General features: G+C 29.4%; 1 protein-coding gene across 1 annotated transcript in view; it reads left to right on the forward strand.

Annotated features, from left to right (window-relative positions):
* LOC106457505 (breast cancer type 2 susceptibility protein homolog) overlaps nt 1–17,119 on the forward strand; it is a 137,281-nt gene that overhangs the window by 95,720 nt on the left and 24,442 nt on the right. Inside the window, exons 8-12 of the mRNA XM_022383471.1 lie at nt 4,477–4,630; nt 5,770–5,891; nt 9,345–9,470; nt 11,453–11,534; nt 12,470–12,560. Coding sequence (XP_022239179.1) covers nt 4,477–4,630; nt 5,770–5,891; nt 9,345–9,470; nt 11,453–11,534; nt 12,470–12,560 — 575 coding nt within the window. The remainder of the gene's footprint in view (nt 1–4,476; nt 4,631–5,769; nt 5,892–9,344; nt 9,471–11,452; nt 11,535–12,469; nt 12,561–17,119) is intronic.

Raw genomic sequence — 17,119 nt, forward strand, 5'->3', positions numbered from 1 at the left:
TTAAGTTTAGAGTGAATGTGGAAATTCTGTGTATTATAAAGTTGTTTCGAGAAAGAATAAACTAGTTTTAAATCAAGAAAGAATTTATACCGGAAATTAACAAACGAGTAGATACGTAACAAATTTGTGTCAGAGAGTGGGACAGAAAAGCAAAATAAAAAAAAGATGATGATGATGGAAACAAGAAGTGACAAATCAAACTACAGCTTAGCAGGTTTGATGGCAGCATATATATATATTAAAGTCTAGCACAGTTTCCAATAAGCAGGCACAATTTACACATTTTTAGTAATCAAGTTGCTACTTGGTTGATTTTGTTGTGCTTGATTTCCATGACCAAACTGGAAAAGGGGATATGAGATCTTCTGAAATGGGTTTATAAATGTCTTTATGACATTTGATAAGCACTAAGGAAATTAACATGTGTGAAATATTATTATGTATTTATGACAAGTGTACGTTAGTTCACATAACATGCAATTCAACTTTAGTAGCTTATATACAAAATGATTTATCTCTATTATACAAGTGTCATGATATAAATGACTGTTTGGTTTAAATATTAGTGATTAATTTATATTTGTGAGTGAATATTTTAGTATTTTTAAGTTTTATTATAATAAGAGTTAAAAGCAGACAATTGTAGTAGGTTTTGTTAATAACTAATTGGTGTTGAGAATATAGAAAGAGGCTAGACGACTATGTAATAAAGATATAAATAGCATGAGATGAGCAGTAAGCAGCAGACTGACAGTATTAGACAGATATAAAAGCTCAGAGAATACAGTTCATGTGAAGCTAAGTAATGAAAAAGTGATAGGCCTAAAATTTGATATATATATATTCAGTTGAAATTAATAGTGGAAAAAGAAAGAAAAAAATTAGTTTATTTCATCAAAGCTAAATTCTGAAGTAGTTGAATCAGCCTGAGTGTACTTTGAAAAAAGAATCATAGGATCTTCAGCAGAAAGAAGACCACAATCGTAAGTGAATCACACCATAGTAATATTGCGATAGTATTAGAGAAAATAGTTCGGTTTGTCAACTGAGATTCTAAAGTAATTGAAGAGGCCTAAGTGGACCTTTGACAAGAAGAGGAGAACTATACATATACTGATATAACATTTATAATATGTTTATATTCTCTTTTGTGTGAATACTTTATTGTACACACTTTTAATTTGTTCCAAATATATATATATATATATTATTTGAAAACAAGTAAAGTGTGTGATGTTTATTCATCATTGAATTTGTTGCTAATAAGTCACAGACACATACTGTAGAAGAATCCTAAGCCCAACAACTAAATAGTATATATTTATACTATTAATAAATATAAGTAAAATCCATTTATTTCAACAATTGGCAAAAAAAAAAGAACCCATATACATATATAATATTAATTTTTAAAATTACTGACAATAAGGATAGTGTAAATATTCCAATTCACTTTCAAACAGCATACAAAGGAAACATTTGGCTTATGGTAGACGAAATAATAAATCTGAAACATTATTTTTTCAAACATCTAATTCAAAATCCATAATTAATTAATAGGATTATAAGAACAAGAAAAACATTTGTAGTCAAGTGTGATTTGTTTTTATCAAGTTGGTTAAAAAATTTAATGTAGCTTTATTCTGATTATATCAAGAACATACCAGAGCATTTCTTTCATAAATCATTAAATTTTACTCAATTAAATCATAAATATTATTGCATGAAATATATTACAACCTAGAAATGCAGAATTTGGAGTTTTTTAATGGTACATAAAACATGGTGTCATATGTTTTCAAACATTTTTCATTCTCATCTTCATTATTGTAAGATTTTTTTTATCTCCTTGTCTACCCATTCTTCTTGCTCATATAAAAATTGTTTAATGATAAGAACGGTAATTTTATGACATTGTTACGCCTCCAGTCGTTAGTTGATTTTACGTAACTTCGTTCCGACGAAACTTTAGCGACACAAGTCCTTTCTTAATAAAACTGGTTTATTCTTTCCAAATACAACTTTACGATACACTTAATTTCAATAGTCGCGCTATAACAAACGCTAAAACTCACGTGGCCAACAATATTTTGTCCGCATACATTCAATTACTCATTACACTGTTCTTCTGTCACGTTGCGAGCATCTTATATATATAACAGACTAACATATATCTAGTAAATGCTAGGGCATTCACGAATAAACAGGATATTTCTAGAAAACGTGGTGTGATACTAGTCACGTGACCTCACTGACGCAACAACATGAAAATGTGTTATATATACAGGAGTATAGATTAAAGGAGGGCGGAGCAAAATCTTTGTGCAGAAAACAAAGTCCACAGTTGTTTGGAAAAAGGACCACCCCATTCTATGATGCTGGCTGTACCACTCACAAATATATATATGTAAGAATAATAGAAGAAACAACTTTCCTCTACAGACATAAAGTAGCATAAAAATAGAAACTATTTTACTCATCCATTGTTGCAATAATTATAGAAGGCAGAAGTAAGCATTGTAGAAAGTTATGGCTCTTTTTTCAACCACAGGATGCTTTTTCACAATACATTGAGGTTCATTTTATTCTCCATGTGTTTTCCTAAGTCCATCAATTGTTTATAGACAATTAAATCCGAAGGCCCCTTTAAATAACCCAAAGGCACAGATACCCATGAGAGATATCTGCAAATGGTAGAGCATGAATTCCCATTTGTAATTGCATTTTTCAGAGGAATTGGATATTGACTTGAACTGTGGTTAGATACCTTGTCTTGATGGAGCTTGATGCATCCAATCAGTGTAAAAATGGTATTTTCTCATATCGCAATTGATTTCAACATATTTTGCTTGAATTTCTGGAGATTTAACTTACTAATATAATTGTAAGGGACATCCTCTCATATATCCCTAAGGAAAACATTTTCAATACTTTTTGTACTTATACTAACTTTTGTATGATTTGTTCATAGCCCATTTACATGCTTGATATTAGTAATCAAATTTTAAAACATAAGGTAGTCAGTAATTAGTATCTAGTGTTAAAAATTAATAATTAGATTTAGGTGGTTATGTATAGGTTACTAACAATGACAGTTGATTAATATTCATTTGCCATAAATTTACTGTAAGCAGGTATATTTTTTCCTTGGTATAGGTAGAATTGAAAGTAAGCCAGAGTTTGAATAAAAAAGAAAGACAAAATTACATGATTGAAAAGTGTGATGATGAAATTAATAACTAAATCAAATGAACATCACAGTACAATTCAGGTAGAACAAAAGTGTAAGCCATGTGCTTCATAAAGTCTTTAACTGTCTGTAGGATTCAGTATTCAAGGTATAATATCTTTACTTTTGTTTATGAAAACCCAAAGTTATTTTCAATGTTGTAATAGTAAAGAGTGACCTTCACCATGTTCAAATGACTGTAAAATTTGTTTAAAAACATAAATAAAAAAATATAGCAGGATAAGTAAATGCATTGCTTACAAGTTAAAACAGTTTCACAGAAATTTGATAATCTTTCAACATATGATTCACTGAAATTTTGTAAATGTACAAATTATTGTTTTTAATCATAACTACACATTTATTTTACTGTAAGAAAATCAGAGGATAAAAAGAAATGGGCTTAAGAATATGTCAATTATATTAAATTATTGAAAGCTTTATATTGTAGAAATTAAACTTGGTAGCAGTAATATTTTTGAATTTAGTTTTTATTAAGGCAGTTAATAAAGTTTTAATTAAAAATTAATTTTTACCAAAAAACACTTTGTAATATTTAGTTCAGTACAGAACAGTTAAGAAGGTTTATTTTAAAACATCCAGTGTCAGACAAAATATTTACAGATATAACAGAAAGACTGTCTATTTAAAACAACACACATGCAATTGTGATACATACACTTGTTAAGAAGATTTATGTTCATAACTATATGTGAAAAAATTTAAGTCAAAAAGAGTATCAGATCTTTCAAAAATGTTCTTTGACTACATTTGTAAATCAGATTGTTTGTTAAGATAGCATATTACCAGAAAGGTGTATTCTTAAAAATAACTTGCATTAAATGTGTCCTGAGGAGAGATGTCTCATGACAAATGATAATTTGAACAACTTGTTACTTAACATGCTAATTTCTGGAAAATGAAATTTACCTCAGGCTGTGCTGGAGAACAAAGGGTCATTGTTTTGCTTTTGTTTATTCAATTGCATCCTTACACTAGGTGTGGTTTAGTCCATAATAATCGTAAGTATGTTTCTTGTTATAAGCAGTTTATTTATTACCTTAAATATTGCAGGTTTTTAACTGTATATAGCAGTTTTCTAAGTGCATTAAAAGTATGGTAACTTTACTATGATCTGGAATGTTTCAATGTAATTCTCTATATTAGGAAGCTCAAATGTATTTTTAAGTTCATTGTATATACTTACCCTGAGTTTAATCATAGTTTCATGCATATTGCATTTTCAGTATGTGGAAAAGTACAGTGATGGAAGAAATGTTTTTCGTAATGAAACAATGGAAGTAATGATTGCAGAAAGACATCAAAAGCTTCAGGAATATTACCTGGAGAAGGTGAAAGCAAAAATCCAGACTAACCTGGAGAAGAAGGAATTGGAAATGGGTTGGTGTTTTGCTAGAAATGACTTTGATGAATTATTAGTGTTAACGTTTTAACCAATTCCTTATTTTACACTTCATTTACATTTAATCAATCATCCAGTTCTATATTCTACTACTATGCTTTAATCATTACATACTTTTGTAAAATATTGAAGATTTAGGACAAACTAATCAGTGCTTTGTAATAATTCTTATTAATCAAGAATATTTTGACTTTAGGGTATATATTCAGAAAGTTTTTCTTTAATATATTTGTTAATTAAATTTTTCCAAGTTTACTCTATCATTAGAAATGACATTATCTTAAATAGACAACACTTTCAGTGTTGTTTTTAAACATCTACTTACTGCTGTGAATAATATAATAACATAAATAATGTATTTGTAATAGCCATACATTTGTGGTTTAATTTTTTTTTCTATTATAAAAATTATTACTGCATGGATGTGTAAAGAATTGTAATAGTATTTACTATCTTAAAATGGTTGACAAGTTATGAAACAACTGCTAAGTTATAATGAAACAGAGGTAAAAAACATGATTTTTCATATTATAATTTCTTAGCAAATTATTTCATTTTCAGCTTCAATGCTGAAATAGACCTTAAGCATAGCATGTAACACTTCAAAGAAGAAGAAAACAATTTAAACCTGTAATTTTTACTGTTGAGAAGAAAGGATGATATTGCTTGTTTTTCTCTGTCTTAGCTTGGTTACTTAGAAAACTAGCATAACTGAAATTTTAAATGTAGTTTGTGACCTTTATTAATCATTCTGTTATCTTTAACTTCTGTAACATTGTATTTCCATTACTTGCACTTTTCAGGTGTTGAGTTATATAAATATCTCAGATAGTTCTGAAATACAGCAAGCAAAACTATACTAATAGCCACAAGGCAGAAAAGAAACTTCATCTTTAAAATCACAATATTGTTGTTGCTTTACCCTGTTATCCAAAAACAGTATCAGTTTTAGTGTTGCACATGAAATTTATGTCTGTGATCATGAAAAACACCTGTTTATTAGCTTTCATATAGAAACCTGTCACTTTTAAGACATTCTTAAAGCTATTTTTGGTGTTGTATTTATTGCATTCAGATAATAAAAAAAGGATCTTTTTTATTTACATATCTATTACAGAAATGAAGAGGGACAAACAAAAGAGATACCATCAGCTGACAAAATCTTATGTTGAGAAAATTACATCTGGCATGGAACTCTATCAGCTCTTACAAGATGTAGATGATCCTGCTTTTGTTGAGGTTAAAAAAAATGTTTTTGCTATATTCTTTTACTTATCTGATCAGACATTCTTGTCAGTTTAAAGACTAAAGACATCTTTCAAAAATGCTTAAAATATTTTCTGTGCATATAGGTTTTTTTTTCTACACTATAATGTTTATATTATTATTTTTTATTGGTTACAACATTTCTGCAAATGTTTCTTAATGGATCCAACATTTCTATTTCTATGAATATTTTTAAATGGATCCAAACTTTGTATGAGTGTTTATTAATGATTTCTATGGATGATTTTTAATAGTTTCAACATTTCTATTAATTATATTTAGTGGTTATAGTATGATTGTTTCTTAATGGATCCAGTGTTTCTGTGAATGTTTTTTAACTGTTCTGGTATTTATGTGAATTTTTCTAAATGGATCCAACATTTGTTTGAATGTTTGTTGATGGTTTCTGTTTATTAATTGATTCAACATTTTTATGAAAGTTTTTGTATTGTCACTAATTTCTATGAATGTTTCTTAATCAGTCCAGCATTTGTTTGAATATTTCTAAATGGATCCATTATTTGTATAAATGTTTATTTATAGTTTCTACATTTTTAAAAATGTTTATTTATGGTTTCTACATTTGTATGATTGGTTCTTTGTATCGATTTTTATTAATAGTTTCTGTTTACTAATAGTTTCTTAATAGGTCTACCATTTCTATGAATGTTTCTTAGTGGTTCCAATATTTTTATAAATGTTTCATCATTGAATGTACATTTCTATGAATTTTTTATTAATGGTTCCAACATTTTTATGAATGTTTATTAACCGTAAGGACACAGTATGGTAAAAGTAAGCATGTCATGGCCTTTTTACCGAGTTACATTAAAAATTTAAATAAAGTACCCAATTATTAATGTATTTTAGTGAACTGGACATCAAAACTTAGTTTATAATTCAATTTGTATATTAATTTTAATTTCAAAAGGAAATGTTTAAATAAATCGTACCTCTAAGTCACTTGACATGGTGGTGCTTTGACTTCTCATTTATAGATTTTTTATAAGTAAAGGTCTTCAGATTGTTCAATCAATTAGAAACAAATATTATAGGTACTAACAAGCCAGAGAGTAAATTTTCAACCTTTTCCTGCTTTACTGAGATATTGCTATAGTTGTTTAACTGCTATTAACATACCCCCTCCCTTATCCTCTCTCTTTTAAGAAATGTCTGTAATTCACTTTGAAGTTCCTATTGGATATGTTTATGACCAATAGATAAGGTATATTCTCAACTACATAAATGAGATGATCAAGGCCACTATTTCAGGGTTAAAGCTTGATGTATTTATACTAAAAACATTACTCTGAGCAATAATTAGATTTTTATAACCTGTGTGTAGGTTTTGTAGAAAGCCAGATAAATTATAATAGGACATTCTATTCCAGTTCCTGATGTACTTTTGTATTCTAAAATGCATATATGAAAGCTAAATAAATTCTTTTTGGACAACCAACTTTATTAGAAAAAAATAGGCTTACTAAACAAAGTTCCCAAAGGCTAGAAGCCTCCAGGCTAAAGTACTAAATATCTTGGTTTTTATATATATTTTTTACTTATTGTTATATATGTTTTTTTACAAAAGTAACTAATGTGTTAAAATTAGAAACTTACTAGGTTAATTAAGAAAGTTAAACCCTAAGCTCTTGCCATTTGATTTATACTAGTCAGATGAGTCAAAGAGCAATAAAACAATAAAAGTAAATGAAAGCAGTTGTGAAACTGATAGGAGCATGAGGCTGATTAGTATAAATAATTGTAAATATATGCTAAAATCTACAGTAATTAGGAAAGGAAAAAGCTATTTTCGATTTTGTTTTATTTTCAAATTTTGCTACAGATGGTTTGGCAACAGTTAACTTTGTGGGAGCAAAAATTAGAGTTAATGTTTAAAGTTTATCCAAAAAAATTTTGATATTCCTTAGGACGCTCTAGAGGCTATGAATTTAAAATGTAAGAAATAATTACTGATAGCTTGCCAAATTTTGAGGAATACACTTAGTGCATTCAGAGTTATAATGTGAACAAAGTTTTTTATTACAAGATCGGTCAAGTTGACTGAACTAGTCTCCATAAGGTTAATGATTCTAACATTTGTATGATTGTTTATAAATAGTTATAACATTTCTGTTAATGTTTCTTTATGGATCCAACATCTTTATGAATGTGTGTTAATGGTTTCTACACTTGTATGATTCTTTCCTAATGTTTTTTAATGTTTCCAAAATTTCTATGGATGTTTGTTAATGGTTCCAACATTTTTCTGAATGTCTTAAGATAAAACTTTGTTATTGTTCATTAATGGTTTCTACATTGTGTAATATGATTGTTTTTTAATGGGTAAAACATTTCTTTTAATGCTTTTTTGAATGGATTCAACCTTTCCATGAATGTTTATTGGTGGTTTCTACATTTGTATGATTGTTTCCCAATGTTTCTAACATTTTTGTGAATGTTTTTTAATGGATCCAGCATTTCTATGAATCTGTATTAAGGGTTTCACCATTTGTATGAATGTTTATTAATTATTTCTAGATTTGTATGAATATGTCTTAATTGTTCCATCATTTTTATGAATCTTTATTAAAAGCTCTAATGTTTTATTTTATGTTTATTAATAGTGTCTACATTTGTATGAATGTTTATTAATGGTTTTGGCATTTGAATGAAGTGTATGAATATTTATTAATAGTTTCAACATATTTATGATTGCTCACTGAATGAAACTATTTTGAAAGGATTGGAAATGTGTGTTTGAAATGTTATAATTACATTGATTATGTTTTAATTATTACATATGTAGCAATTATAATAATTTCAAGTCAGTGTTGATTATAATCAATCGTGAAAGAATGGTGATTATAACTGAATATAATAACATTTCTCATAATAAGTAATATAATTTAATCCTGAGTAATTGGTGATTACATCTGAGTATTATATCGTATTATTCTTACTATTTGGTACTGATGCAAAACCCTCAGAAATACATAATTATTTACGATTACTACATCATTTGCAGTAGTTATTTCAATAATAGATTAAAATGTGAATATGGTAATGTTTTCATTTTTATGGCTGTTTATGCAAACAGTTGACAAGTATACAAAATTTTTAATTACTCTATTTTTATGTTTTATTTGATCATTTTATTCTGACTAGTACATCTCATCATTTGTTATTGAACTAAGACTGAATCATTAACAAGTGTTTTTTTTAATCAAAAATATGTTTGAACTGTGACATAATTAATTGAATTAATGTTGTTATAAAAATGAACTCTGTTTTATGATTGTTTTGAAATTAAAAGCCTTAAGGGTGAGAAATATTTTCATAAGATTTCTTTCTATCAGTAAATTTGATGTTTTTAATTATTTTGTGATTTCAATATTTTCTTTATGAAGTTACTGATTTGATTTTCAGAGTATTCTCAGTAAATCTCAAGAGGAGAATTTAAGAAGCTATCAGCAGGAACTACAACAGAAGAGGCTTAGCAAATTCCAGGAGCAACTAAATCTTGCTGTTTCCAAAGAAAAAGAAAAAGGAGAAGTATGTTCTTATTGCTTTGTAATTTACTGAATGTTTTTGGTCAAATTGTTGTTTTGTAAAAAATAACCTTTAGCCATGCCTCTCATAATATTGTAATATTCTGGATAATGCATGTTCTAAAAGCTTTATGTTTGGGGAATGATAATAAAATTTGTTTTTGCCACTGTGTATATCAAACGCATACTTTGGATTTTTTTTACATTACAAATACTAAAGTAATATTTTTATACATAATACAATGCTTTTGAAGTTACATTCTTATTTATGAAAAACGAAACATTTTGGGGCAAGTTTTTACATATGTGAAATGTGTGTTTTGAATTTATGAGTTTTTGTAATAAACTTTATGGACCCTATATTTCAAACTTTATTAATACTAGAAAAAAAAATATGTTCTGAAGTGAATAATTTGTTTTTATATTTTATACCCTTTATAGAAGCTGAAATAACTTTTTTTTTACCCCACACTTTCAGTACAGTCATATCCTTTTTCATGAAATGGGTCATATTTATTTTTGTTTTTTCTTTTTTCACATGTTTACTAGGAATGTACAAAGATAAACCTCAAGAGAGTGTAAGTAATTGTTGGTGCATGATTCATATGAAATGGTTGAGAATTTCCATGTGGTAAATCAGTCACATCACAACAATTTTCTTCAAACATTTTCCAGTCCAATTACAAGCACCAGAGATTTTTCAAATGTGGGATAATCATCTAGTTTTGCTTGATACCTTATTTGTGTTAATACTGTGTATATTTGGAAGTTATATTTATTTCGATAAATAAGTGCTCATTAGTCTACTCATTGTAAAAGAATGTTTTAGCAACAGTACAACTCCTAAGGAAGGATGCTCAGATGATTGGAATTGAACCTTTAGTTCATCCAAGATACATCATTTATGTGGAAATATTGGTTGTTTTTGTAACAAATAGATTTTTCAGATTGGCAAATTTAAATATAAACAAATAAAACTTTTATGAATGTTAAATCAGTTCAAACATATTTGGATATGGAGAATACAGTATTCTGGATAAAAATAAAAACAAAAATTTGGTTAAATGCTTTATTTCATTAATTTTTATAACACTATGTCAGTGATTTATGTGCACACACACAAGACTTAAGTAAATTCTACTTTTAGAAAATTTGGAGCTTTAAAGCAACACAGTTTTGTTGCATAAACTTGGGTTTAAAAAGAGAAAACAAGTCTAGGAGATAAGTAAATATTTTTTGTGGATATGAAATCATTGTTTCAGAATTAACAGAGTAACAAATATTGGATCAAAATTTCAAGATGTGTTCCTTTATAAAAGTTCGTGTAACTGGTTAGACAGTGTGTGTTAAATGTATTGCTAATAGTTTTTGTGGAACATCACATTTTTGCAAAGAGTTATAAAGTTGGGTCAAATTAACTCAGCCAGGACTAATAAAGTTAACAAACCATATGAATGGGGAAAAAAAGCAAGTTTTAACCATAGCAAAATTGCCATAAGTTTGAGTTACAATTTATTATTTTTAAATAGCCAACGAATCACTCATTTACTTTTCTTGCTAGTTTATGGAGTCTGTTAAATCTGATTAGTTAATACTACTTCATCTAAGTTCTAAAGCCTACTATGTCTTCTCTGCCTAAAGTTTCGTTTCAACAGTATTAGTTAAGCAATTGTTAAGCTGACTTTATGGCAAGAAATATTTCATAACATTTTTTGCATCTGTTGTGTAATATGATGTATTAATGCAACCATAATACTTTAAGTTTTAGAAATATTTAATAATTATCCATTGTATAAAGTGCAAATAATTTTTCATACTTTAAGTATGTAGAACAGATTTTGTACAATTCTGAAAGAAATTTTAAATTATCTGCTACAAATATACATCATTACATTATTTGGCACATTACTTTTGGAGTGGAAAACTCATTTTAAGTTGCATATAAAAATTTCAGATTCATTAATTATAATCTTTCCTTATTTCAAGTTTCCAGAAGATCGGGTTGTTGTTCCATTATTGAAAGCAAAAGTTTTAGGCATCTCATCAAAGGATAGAAAACACAGGAAATGTAAGGTTTATTTGTTATTTATTCATATATAGTAATTTTCCTTGTATATATCTAATAAACAGTGTAGTGGCATCCATGTTATTTAAAGAAAAACATATAAATTAAAATGCATAGTAATGGAAATAATTATGATTGAAAAGATCTGTACTCCACCACTGTCTGTCTCTTAAAGAACTTTTGCTGAGATGTATATTTTTATTTTAAGAGAGAGAGTTTTGGTTTTCTGCCTTGACAATATTTATTATTAACATTGCCAGTTTAATGTAAACAGCTCCTAGTGAAACATGGAGACGTACAGCAATTATTCTCCATGGAATATCCTTAACCTGCCAAAACATTGATTTATACATGCTTTTTATTTGACATTTCAGTTCTGGAAATCATAATTGGATACACACTGTTACTATTGGGCATATTATGACTGCTTATAATTTTATAGGGTTTTTACTGGTGTGCACTTCCCATTTTGTTATATGGCAACCAGTGATGGTGTAAACTATCACATACTTCTGTACTATATTTTAGTTAATTTTCATAATATAAAGGGGTGAAAATTATGTATTATTTACCTTCTGTGCTCTTTTTTTCTTCTTTTTTTGTCACTTGTTTTCATAATTATTTCCAATACTGTATATAGATAGTGTAAGTCAATCATATAACTAACAATTAAATAAAATTATGAAAAAAACTGTTCTTTTCAAAGTGAAGATTTATTTATATTAAATTGCTACATCATAGAGTAACAAAGTAAACATTTTTTTTGGTGTGGTAAGCTCAGTTGGCCTTCAATTTCTGTTTTGTTTCTTTAAGTTTTTGAATTATTATTGGCTGCTATGTTTAATCTGTGTTTGGTAGAAGAAAAGCCTGAATTAAAAATGAATTTGAAGAAATTGTTAACAGTTATAAAGAAAGATTGTATACTTAAATTTTTCCAGTTGCCATATTGCTCTTTTGGAATCCATCTAAGGATGTCATTCAGACGATTGTGGAAGGTCAAATTGTGAAACTATATCACTTAAGCATAAGGTAATAATAGTTATTGTGGTAAGTTTAGATGTTATACTTTATACAATTAATTAATTGTATTAATGTCAATTCATTGTATATTTCTTATGACAAGTTTTTATTCACAATAATTATACTTAAAAATGCACTTGTAATTTGTGATATAATTATTCATTTAAGCTAGGGACAATGTTGAATGGTAAATCATTATTGTTTATTTAGTCTTATTGTTTTTGACTTATTGTTTTTCAAAAAATCCAAACATATTAGATTGCTTAACCCTTAAGAACATCTTTTCAGAGCCATTTACTAAAATTTTTTAATGAAGTGGATTCTCGTAAGCTTTTTACCACTGTAAAGAATATTATATGTCACACTATAGATAAGACATTTCTAAATCTACAACAAAATGTAGATGATTGCTCCTATCTACAGAACTTCCAAATCGTGAGAAGATTAACATAAGAGATTTTATGTGTTTATAATGAAATATATGACATTAATTGGCAAGTATGTTTTATTTATTTACTTACATGCTAGAAAAATTTAACTCCAATGAAAGAACAGGCTCTCTTCCCTTCAAGTATGAAGTCCCATTAAAAGCATGTTTGTTTTTGTGCAGTCCAGGTAGTGATGGTCTGTCCTTAATTTCAATTAATTGACCACCAAATCTTTAGATCTCGTGTATGATACCCATATCGAACATTCTATGTTTGATAATCCTTGTGGTATCAAATCTTTTGTTCCATTAAAGTTTAAAATTGCCAGAGCAAGGCCGTACTAATCCGAAACATTGTGAGCATTAAAACACTTATTTAATGTTAGTTTTTGTGGTATGGGTTTTCACCTTTTTTTTGTTTTTGATTTCATCATACTACAGTGGTCTTAAGTTGATTTTTTATTTTATTATCTATAGTCTACTGGCAAAGGCTTTTCCTGTATTTGTATTCATGCAAACCTTTCACCCATTTCACTGGCATATGTGAAATACTTGCAACAATTATATGGTGTCACTCCAACTCTTTTATTGTATTGGCCAGATTGGCTTTTTGTATGATGAATGAGATTAAGCCATAGACGTCCTCACCCACCTACCCCAGTTGCATTCCCCTAGTTATAGCTTTAAGAGCATTTTGTTTTCTTGCCCCCCTCTGTAATATATCCTGCAGTCCTATAGATGCCCATGGATTAGACACATATGTATGACTAAGTAAAGATCATTGTGCCAAGCCAAAACTAATTTCAGAATTTTGAGATCTCGTTCCCGAATTTTCAAGCATAGCCAATATTCATCATATCAGAGTGTCCAAGAATTCTAGAGCCTTTACCCATGGGTTTAAATATATTTAAGGAAGTTAGTCTTCAAAAAAAAGGCATTTGCTTGAATCACTGGTCTATTCCTAAAAATTTAAATAAACATCTAAAACATTAATTTAAAACAAAGTTGCTAATGTTTATAAGTATTCTTTATTGCAGCTACAATTTATTTTTTAAGTCAAATGAATGGTTAATACACGACCCTTAGATTTTACAGGTCATAACTTACATTTTTGAAAAGTTGAACACATTTTAGCAATTAATCAGTTATGTTGAGAAAAATATTATGAAAAGTAAAGTTATTTAAGTTTTATAATGAGTAAGTCATAGTTAGTTAGCTGACTGAACACTTAGCGAGAGTATACATTTTAAGGCATCCTTTTACCAAAATCAGCTCTACCCTTATGAAACATAATGTGTGGCCTATGCATTTTTGTATTTGAGCAGAATTCGTGCTAGTTCAGCAGTAAGTTTAAGGGTTTATGGTACTATCATGGACACATCACATATAGCCCATTGTGTAGATTGTCTAGATTTGTATTTAACAATAAATAAAAAAAGGAGTTGAGAAGCATAAGAACTGATTAATTCTCTCCAATTTGACTGACCACGTGACTTTTTTGTACTTGTATAGAGTCTTCATAGACTTGATACTACTAACTTTTGATATAATGTGTATATCTTCACGACATTTGGCAGTTTTTCAGTAAACATTATAAGCCTTTCACATACAAAAAAAATCTTATCTTATAGTGAAGTATTTGTTTGGAATAGTCCATGTGCAAAGTGATTTTCATGTTAAGATTAAGAATACTTTTCTTGGTCTCAAAAATCTCAAGTTTCATTTGTGTAATCTCTGAAACCTTCAAAATACATTTTAAATGTTTCTTTTCAGTAAAACTTTATATCTTATCTGTTATTTTCTCTACCCTAACGCTATACAAGGTAGGTCAATTTGACTGACCTCATACCACCAAAATAAAAAAAGAGTAAATAAATCTAAATTACCTTCCTTTTCTTTCTAGAACTACTTCAAATGTAGCGTGAAACTACATTAGTTTATCCTAAGTAGCTTCAAACTTGTAACAGTATACATCTATTTATAACTAAATGTATTATTTTATAAACCTTTGAACCATGCCATTATAAATTGTAAATCACTTGGGGAACATGCAGCTCGTGTTATGTTATCGAATTACATTACCTACAAGCTACTTGCATGCATGCCTCATGAAATATTTTTATTATATTACCAGCTGTACCCGGTGTGAAACTACATTAGTTTATCCTAAGTAGCTTCAAACTTGTAACAGTATACATCTATTTATAACTAAATGTTATTATTTTTTAAACCTTTGAACCATGCCATTATAAATTGTAAATCACTTGGGGAACATGCAGCTTGTGTTATGTTATCGAATTACATTACCTACAAGCTGCTTGCATGCATGCCTCATGAAATATTTTTATTATATTACCAGCTGTACCCGGCCACGCGTTGCTGTGGCTCAGTCTGGTTAAATGGAAAAGAAAGAAAAGAGAAAGCACATGTTTCTAATATGTTTAATTTCACAATGCTTGTGGGTATACAATATTTTTTGTTGTTCCATTGTCTGTGCAGATATAGAGATTGTCTGGTTTGCCGACTCTAGAACACGCAACATATAATTGTCCATGTGAGAAGCAATCTGTGTCTAGATCTAAATCGCACAATTCTAAAGATTGGCCCTGAGCTTTGTTGATGGTGATTGCAAACGGCAATCGAATTGGGAATTTCAATCTCTTAAATTGAAATGGGATATCCGTTGGAATCATAGGAATGCGAGGAATGAGGACATCTTCACCTTTGAAAGGTCCTGTCAAGATTGTTGCTTCTACGACGCTGCTCATTAATTTTTTTACTGCAAGCCGCATTCCATTGCAAAGCTTTGGCTGGTTGATATTTCGCAACATGATAATTGGCACGCCGATTTTCAATTGCAGTACGTGCGGTGGAATCCCTGGCAGATCGATTGAATTCAAAAATTCTGTTGGATAATTAACCACTTCATCTGCTTCCACAACAGTGTCGACGGACTTGTATGTGACTGCCTCGCTTTGAATGTTAGACTGAATAATATTGTTAAGTTTGTAGACGTCTTTGTTCTTGGCCGCAAGAATAGCTCGTTCACTCAGCCAATCATGATTCTTATAATTGGTTTGAATATTGAGAAATACTTTTTCAACCAATTCTTCTTTTGATGTCACTAAATTGCAGAAGTTATGAGGCAATGAAATTCGTCCTGACGTCAGATCAATCGGCACCTTTCCGTTCCCAATTTCCAGCAATTGATGTGAGAATATCTCAGCTGATTGATCGTTTTGCAGCTGGACACGCATATTTGTAGTTAATTTTAACGTCTTTACGTGTCGCCACAAAGTAGAGTATTTCAGGCAGGCATTTATTTCGTCCGCTGGTGTCGATCGAGGAATTACAAGTTATGTTTGACTGAAATCTCCTGCAAGCAATATTAATGCGTCCCCAAATGGTCTGATGTTTCCACGCAAATCTTGCAATGATCGATCAAGCGCCTCGAGCGATTTTTTGTGCGCCATTGTGCATTCATCCCAAACAATAAGTTTGCATTTCTGCAATACTTTTCCCATGCCGGATGCTTTGGAAATGTTGCACGTGGGAGTTTCAATGAATTGCATGTTCAATGGCAATTTCAAAGCAGAATGAGCAGTTCTTTGCAGCTGTGAAATAAACGCGTTGTCCATTTTCTAAGTGAACAACAGCTGGATTTCGTTCATGTATGGGAAATGAAAGAATTCGCCATACAGCTTCATTGCTGTTTATGTATCTTTATCTTCCAGCCTGATACTGTGCGATTTCATCTATATGTATGACCGCATTCCTATGACTTCTTTCTGGTTGCATGTCAAAAACTGCCATGTCACTGCCTTTATTCACGTACTTACAAATGTATTTGATTGATTTAACGGAGTTACATTATTCCATGTTTATGTGCGCTTTGTATGTTTTTGATAGCAAAGGCGAATATGGAACAACCCACCGGTTATCTACTTCGATGTCACCGTTTCGCATTTGTATGGTTGCTAATTTACCGCCATCTTCTGCTGATCTTCTTCTATATAAAGGATATCCATCGTTTCCTGTAACTGTGTTGGATACTAATGCTCGAGAATATCACTTAAAGCATTTTCCATCTATCATGCATGGTGAATTTGGATTCACTGTACCGCAAGGTCCATGTATCATA

The sequence above is a fragment of the Limulus polyphemus genome, unplaced genomic scaffold, assembly GCF_000517525.1.
Source record: "Limulus polyphemus unplaced genomic scaffold, Limulus_polyphemus-2.1.2 Scaffold340, whole genome shotgun sequence".
Taxonomy (NCBI): Eukaryota; Metazoa; Arthropoda; class Merostomata; order Xiphosura; family Limulidae; genus Limulus; species Limulus polyphemus.